This window comes from Zingiber officinale, chromosome 11B (genome assembly GCF_018446385.1).
Source record: "Zingiber officinale cultivar Zhangliang chromosome 11B, Zo_v1.1, whole genome shotgun sequence".
Taxonomy (NCBI): domain Eukaryota; kingdom Viridiplantae; phylum Streptophyta; class Magnoliopsida; order Zingiberales; family Zingiberaceae; genus Zingiber; species Zingiber officinale.
Window position 1 is genome coordinate 1,995,285 of NC_056007.1, and position 7,824 is coordinate 2,003,108.

The window sequence follows — 7,824 nt, forward strand, 5'->3', positions numbered from 1 at the left end:
CATGCGTGAATAGTGAATAACGCGTACCTCTGTCGGTGTATGAACCCCCTTTATATAGTGCCCTACTGTGAGACGTGCGCACTTCTCTCGAGACATGGGCACGTTCTCCAACTGATTGTGGGCATGCTCTCTAATTTGTCCTATGAAAGGACATGTCGGGAAAGTACCTCTGACACCATACCTTAACAGGGTATGCATATCCTTGACAAGACAATAGAAACTTCCATCGTACTATCTCCCAGAAGGATACTGAGAAATAACATAGTGATCCCACTGTTCGGCCGAGCGAGGTAGTCGCTCGGTTGAGACTCCTGCGCTCGGTCGACCTCGGCTGTTCTTCCTTGTGATGACTGGGTATAGTAGCTTATCTCCTTCCTCTCTGACAAGTGCTTCGGTGACCTTAGCATTCTGCCGATTTATAGTGAGTGTTTGGTGATCTTGCCCTATTGTTCTGAGCTAGACGAGGATCGGCTCGGACAAACCTCTTACCGATCTGACACTGCCCACACCGATTGGCCATTATAGTCGACCTACGCTTGACCACCATAGGTGAGTCCTTTGACATCCTGACATTGACCACCTTAATTTTAACCTACACATTAGTTGCTATCTCCGACCTTTAACCCATACTTAATGGAATTTTAACCTATACATTGGTTGCCATCTCTGACCTTTAACCCATACTTAATGGATCCCTTTCATAACGGCATCATTATATTTTTGCTTCCTTTCGTTTATTGTTTCCCATTATTTTTGGAGAAGTTATTGTCACGTTGTTTTTTCCATTTCAATCATTTATTTATCAATAAGTGGTCCCTCCATTTCAATTATTTTTAGAAAAGTTATTGTCACTTCGTTTTGATTTTGATTTTAAAATCAAAATCAAAATCAAAATCAGAATCAGAATCAGAATCAGAATCAAAATCAAAATTAAATTAAAATGATCTGGTTTTTAATTTAAAACGTTATGTTATATTTTTTTTCTTTCCTTTCGTTTATTGTTTCCATTATTTTTGGAGAAGTTATTGTCACGTTTTTTTTTTTCCCATTTCAATTATTTATTTATCAGTAAGTGGTCCCTCCATTTCAATTTCAATTATTTTCGGAGAAGTTATTGTTTTCCCCCATTTCAAGTATTTATCAGTAAAAGTGGTCCCTCCATTTCAATTATTTTTAGAGAAGTCATTTTCCCGTTAGTTTAACAATAATTAATTAATTAATTGAGCATTATCCAAGGAAGTTTAGCTAAGCTATAATCTAATTCCTCTATAAATACACGATCGATCGATCGATGTTGCACACACTCCGAAAACAATAACAGAAAAACCAAAAAAAAAACATTTTCTCTTATTGTTGAGATATAGAATTAAGCATGGCGAGCAACGTGTTTGGGAATCCAGTGACGAACGACACAGTGAGACTAGTTTTTCCGAACATGACTCAAATCACCGCCCGAGACAGAGCAAGAGTGGCTTTGCAGTTTATGAACGCAGATGATAAAGCGAGGAACGTGAGTCGGTTCGTGCACAACCTCAAGGCGGCTTACGGCACTGGAACCTCGACGCTCGGCATGATTTACAATGCCACCGGAGGTAACCTCACATTCGTTCTCAATCACACTTGGGAAGGTGCTGTTTGGCGATCCCCTTACGCTCAAGTCATTCAAAATGGGCAATGGGCTGGATTTCTTCACGTCCGCGGTAGGCTCATGGGTCCTTCCAAAGAAGCTATTGTGTACAGAGGAGTGAACAACGATGGAGCCGGCCGTGATTGGATGCTGGCTTGGAACACATCCCGCATGAATTATCAGAATCGCGTGAGTCTATATATATATATACTAATTAAGATTAATATTGCTTCTTAATGTTCGTTAATTAATTTGGTGCGTGCAGGTGTTGGCTGAAATCCGTACGGCCGGTGGTTTTCTTTCGGCGAACTGGAACGCCATTGATGGTAAGATGGATAATCAAGCGAATAATCACTCTACCACCGCGCTCGGGGGCTTCGCCAGTGTGTCGATTGGCGCAGGCAGTTCACCGGAATTTGTGGCAATCATGTCCTTGGATGATTTGGGATCCAATTTTATGGCGATGGCCAGTGATGTTAGCGTCGTCTCGGAGTCGCTTGATTCCAAGTATGTGGATGATGTTGATGAAGCCGATGAGGAAGCTCCTGCTGAATAATGAAGCTGGCTGGCTGGCTGATTAGAACCACTACTATATATATTCCTAAGAAAATAAGAATAAGAATAAGAATAATAAGAATAAAGCACTCGAGCAGTACTGTTAATTAATTAATTATGTGTGTTGTGTTTGGAAGGAGATGATAGTGTGGTGTGTATCCGAATAATTAACATGCTTCTTCTTGTTGCATGTGCCTTAAACCTGTGTTGACCTGGACGGGTTGACGAAAGCACTTAGACGAATGTATTAGTCTTTTTGCCAACATGTATCTTAGATCCATGAATTTAAAGTCATGAGTGTTACCTGTTAACTTAATTCATGGTTTTTTTATTTGAAAAATAAAATTGGACATAAACAAACTCCATAAATAAGATTAGTGAATTAGAAGAAAAAAATTAATTAAAAAAATTAGTGCGCGACTGTGCGTATGCGCAGGAGATCAAGTTTTATTTTTAAAATTTTTTTATTTTTTAATATTTTAAATTTAAAAAATCAATTAAAAAAATTAACATTTTCTTATATAAATTTCTAATACATTAATATATCCCCTCAACATATTACAATACTCAATAAAAACTTAAATTAATTTTATTTTAATTTTTTTTTAAAACCAAACATTATAATCTAATTAGGAAACCTAAACCCCAGAGGTAAAATCTAAAAAACAAAATAAATTTGATACTATAACCCAAAGTCTGAACCCTAAAAATTAAATTTTTAAAAAATATTTTAATTATTTTTTTAATTAAAAAATTTAAAAAAAAATTAAAAAGAAAAAAAAACGCTGAAATCCTGCACGACGCGCACAGTCACGCACTATGCCGTCGCGCAGGATATCAGCTATATATATATATATATATACTTTTGATATCCTGCGCGCCTGTACAGTGTGCGACTGTGTGCGCGCAGGATATCACTGATTTTAGTTTTTTTTTATTTTTTTAAAATTTTTAAATTAAAAAAAATAATTAAAATATTTTTAAAAATATTATTTCTAGGGTTCAGGCTTTGGGTTATGATATCAAAGTTATTTTTTTTTTTAGATTTTACCTCTAGGGTTCAGGTTTTGGGTTATAGTATCAAAGCTATTTAGGGTTCAGACTTTGTGTTATAGTATCAAAACTATTTTTTTTTTATATATTTTACCTTTAGGGTTCAAGCTTTGGGTTATAGTATTAAAGCTATTTTTTTTTTAGATTTTACTTCTAGGGTTCAAGCTTTGGGTTATAGTATCAAAGCAATTTTTTATATGGGTGTTATTTGCTTTAGAGCATAAAAGAAGAATCAAAAGAAAAAGAAATAAGAGAAATAAAAAGAAGAGGTGAAGGTTTGAACCTTAAACCTCTCACAAAGGATAGAAATAAAGTTATGTATGATAACCACTAGGATAATGAATAACATATGAATGAAAAATGATGGGAATTTTAGTAAAAAGTGAGGATATGATTAAGTGAGGGAACAAGAGAAAATCAAGTAGGTTTATTCCTCTTGTTTACCTCTTGGTTAAGAAAAGGAGTAAGCAAAAGACAAGTTGTCTTTCTTCCTTTTCCTTCTCTATTTTCGTGGAGTTTAAGAGAATAATGAAGAGAAGAATTAAGGGAAAGGAATGAGGACATATTCTCATTAAAAAAAAATACATGCATGAATTAAGGAAAAAGGGAAGCAAAGTTCATCTTTGTATCTTCCACCCACTTAGCATAAAAAGGAAAGAAAGGAAAGGATTTCATTTTTCTTCTTTCTCCCTCACCATTGCCGAAACTAGAAGCCCTCCTCCCTCATCTCCACAAGCCAAGTTTAGGTTTCTCCCTAAGAGGAAACTAAATTACAAGAAGGAGCCTTCAAGGTGCACCCTTCCAAGCAAGAGAAATCAAAAGGAGTGCTAGCCTCCTTCCTCTTCACCAAGGGTACCATTTCTTTAAGGATTAACAAGGGAACACTAGGTAAGCTTCCCCTCACCTGTGGTACAATAGTTTATATGATTTTCCATGAAGATAGATCGCTTAAAAACCTAAGGTTTGCTTTATGAGAATTTCGGCCAAGACAAGAGGAAGTGTTTAAGAAAATTGTAACTAGATATGCTTATTATTTATTTTTGTGACATGTATCTTATCTAAGAGGTTAATCTAAGGTTTCCATGCTAGAATGAACAATGAAAACTTAGATCCATGAACCCTAGACTCTCGGCCAAGCATGAACAAGAGGACTAGGTAAGCTTAAGACTCAAACTAAGCATGTTCCCTTATTCTTGTGTTATGTACCCTATGATAATGATGTTGTTAACTTTTTCTCTTACTTGTATGTTGTTTGAAACTCCATTTCCATGCTCGTGAATGTTCGGCCATGGAAGAACTAAAGGCCTAGGAGAGTTTTAAACCTAAAAACTAAGCATTCTAAGATTTTTCCTAAGACAAGATATGAAGCTATAATGTTATGCCATGATTGTATGTTGACTATGAATCCTATTACATGCTTATGAAGATTCGGTTATGATGAGATTTGAAGTATAGGAAAGTTTAAACCAAGTCTAGGAGGCTCATGACCTTCTTGATAAAATGATATGAAACTAGTTGATGTTCTTATGGTTACTTGTTACATAGAAGATTGGTTACATGTAACTTTCGGCCACACTAAGTTTTAAAGCTAGGATGCTTAGATTTTAAACTAAGTTTACCCATGTTGTTCCTTGTAATGTTGCCATGAAAATTGTGTAGGGTTTCCATGCTTTTAGGCCATATGAAAAAACAAAACCAAGCTCACATGTTTCGGCCACCCTTGGGTTAAAGGCCTAGGAAAACTTAGAACCCAACTTAGATATGCTCATGATGTTCTTGTGATAAATGCTATGAAATGTAGTTGTGGTTTCCATGCTCTTGTGCCCCTAGAAACTTAGTTTCATGCTTGATATGTTTCGGCCACTACTAGTTTAAAGGCCTAGAGAAAATTTAGAACCCAACTTATATATGTTCATAATGTTTCTTGTGATAAGTGCTATGAAATGTAGTTGTGGTTTCCATGCTCTTGTGCCCCTAGAAACTTAGTTTCATGCTTGATATGTTTCGGCCACTACTAGTTTAAAGGCCTAGAGAAATTTAGAACCCAACTTGTATATGCTTATGATGTTCTTGTGATGTATGCTATGAAATGTAGTTGTGGTTTTCATGCTCTCATGCCACTAAAAACCTAGTTCCATGATTGATATGTTTTGGCCACCTTGAGTTAATGGGTTTAGGAAGTTTGGAATTTAAAACAAATGTGCTTATGATGTTCCTCATGAAAATGTATAAGATATTGGCTTAGGGTTCAACACTTTCATGCTACTTGTAACCTAGAATGAGACATGCTAGGGTTCGGCCATGATAAGGTTAGAAGCTTAAGGAACTTAGAACCCAAACTAAACATGCTTAAGTTGTTCCTTATGAAATATGATATGATATTGTTGGAACCCCAAGGTTGTTTTGGTGTGATCAACAAGTTAAGTTAGGTCCTGCGTTGTTTCTAACCTTGTGTCTAAGTGTGCAGGAGCTTAGGAGCACAGGTACTCGAGCGGAAGACGCAGTTAGCGAGAAGGACGGCACGCTGTGCGTCCGAGGGACGAGGTGCTGCGGAAGAGTACACCGGCGGACGAGAAGGAAGTGCGCGCGGTGGTTCTGAGGTACGAAAGCCAGAGCGGAAGATTGCTCGGGGAGCAAGAGACGCAGCTAGCGCGAAGGTCGGCACGGGGTGCGATCGAGGGACGAAGTCTGCGGATGAGTACCCTAGTGGACGAGAAGGAACATGCGGCAATTTCGAGGGACGAGAAGCCGGAGGGAAGCACGCTCGAGAAGACCGGAAGATGGGTTCGGGTGAGCCCTATTCCGGATGGCAGAGATCACCCAAGCAAACGGAGCCGGAGCGAACAGACCCGGACTGAGATGAGCTGGATCGAGACGAGCTGAACCGGAGTCGAAAAGTCAACTTATGTTGACCTTAGGGCTCCGGGCGTCCGGAACCGACCGGGGCGCCCGGAATCGACTTTTCAACAGGATCGAGTTTTGACTCAATCCGACCGTTGGGGGATAAAATTTATCCCCCCCAGGGCGCCCGGAACCCTTCCAGGCGCTTGGACCAAGACTATAAATATAGCCTTGGTCCAGAAGCTTAAACAGAACTCACTGATTGTAAATCCAGTGCTTGCACACTCTCTTTTAGTCTAAGCTTCTGTTTTCTTCACTTCAACGCTGTACGAGGCTTCTCCGCCCGAAGGAGTTTTATTGAGCTTAATCTTCCTTGGATTAACAACCACATCGGTTGTAACCAAGTAAATCTTTTGTGCCTCGCTTTTCTTTATTCTTTTAATTTATCTGCTTAACTTAATTATGCAAGTGTTAGCCTAAAGAGTTCGAGGAGGGTTTGTTTTCTTTTTTGTGTTAGCAGGATATCCAACAACCCCCTCCTAGACGACCCAACGGTCCTACAAGTGGTATTAGAGCCGAGTACGCCTCAGAAGGACTAACTGCCGTCTGAAGCAACAAAACGATGGCCGGAGCTAGCGACTACCCACCTGCATTCGAGGGGGAGTTTTCCATCTGGAAACAAAACATGGAGGTATACCTTAACTCAGATTCTGATATTTCTTTAATAATGAAATTTGGTTATGAAGAACCAAAGAACACGAACGGAGAAGGACTCGATCTACGCCTCTGGAACGAAAAGCAACGTGAGGAGTCTATGGCAAATGGGCGAGCAAAATATTATCTTCTGAATGTAATACCAAAGGAAGATTTCAAAAAGGTCGCAGATTATGAAAGCGCAAAAGAACTTTTGCAGCTCTACGAAGAACCTTCAGAAGCTGACACCTCAATAGACACCGAGCCACCGACAGAAGAGTCCGAAATCGAGGTAAGTACTACAACAACCGAAGTACATCCCGAGATCGATGAAGGGGGAGAATCTTCGGAAGAAAGCAACTCGATAGGGGGAGAATCAATTACTGACAAGGTAAGTCAGGTATGGACTCGAACCTCTGATCAATTGAATGATTCAATCGAAGAATTGCCTGAAAATTTTTGCGAATCATCGAAAGAGTTTTTTATATTAGAAAATCAATTGTCAAACTTATCCTGCAAATTTGAAATATTATCGAAAGAGTTCTTCGAATTTCAAAATATCTTAACAAAAGAATTTTGCAAGTTGGAAACTTTGCTAAAAAACTTTTGTGAATCACAAAGAAGTTTTTCGAAAGAATTATGCAACTTAGAAATATTATCGAAAACTTTTTCTGGTCCTAAAAATTTGGAAGTACAAATTACTTTATTGAAAAAGTTTTATGAATTAGAAATTAATTCATCAAAAAATATTTTCGGATTAAGAAACCTATTATTAATAGATTCCTGCAAATTCTTATTGTTAAAAAATTCTGGAAAATTACAAAATATTCTTTCAAACGAATTTTGCACATTGCCAAAAGATTTTTTTATATTATTGAGGAATTTTATCAAGTTAGAATTTATGCTATTTGAATATTTTTGTGAAGTTGAAATTCAAAAAAATAATAGAAATTAACATGTACAAATTGTTGCATGTTTAATATTTGTGACATTAAATTTGAAACAGTGTGTTTTAAGAAGTTTTGATAAATTAAAATGGAAATTTAAATCCTGTT

The 7,824-nt window shown here is 37.5% G+C and overlaps 1 protein-coding gene across 1 annotated transcript; it reads left to right on the plus strand.

Annotated features, from left to right (window-relative positions):
* The first annotated feature begins 1,304 nt into the window (after positions 1-1,304).
* Positions 1,305-2,498, plus strand: LOC122034619 (23 kDa jasmonate-induced protein-like). Its single transcript, XM_042593934.1, has 2 exons — positions 1,305-1,816; positions 1,893-2,498. Exons 1-2 carry the CDS (start codon positions 1,373-1,375, stop codon positions 2,181-2,183), a joined length of 735 nt encoding a protein of 244 aa, XP_042449868.1. The 5' UTR covers positions 1,305-1,372; the 3' UTR covers positions 2,184-2,498.
* Positions 2,499-7,824: the final 5,326 nt, after the last annotated feature.

Bases quoted from the DNA above. Each gene is read 5' to 3' on its own strand.
- LOC122034619 (XM_042593934.1), top strand. From the start codon at position 1,373: ATGGCGAGCAACGTGTTTGGGAATCCAGTGACGAACGACACAGTGAGA. The intron at 1,817-1,892 runs GTGAGTCTATAT...TGGTGCGTGCAG, and splicing joins GCATGAATTATCAGAATCGC to GTGTTGGCTGAAATCCGTAC.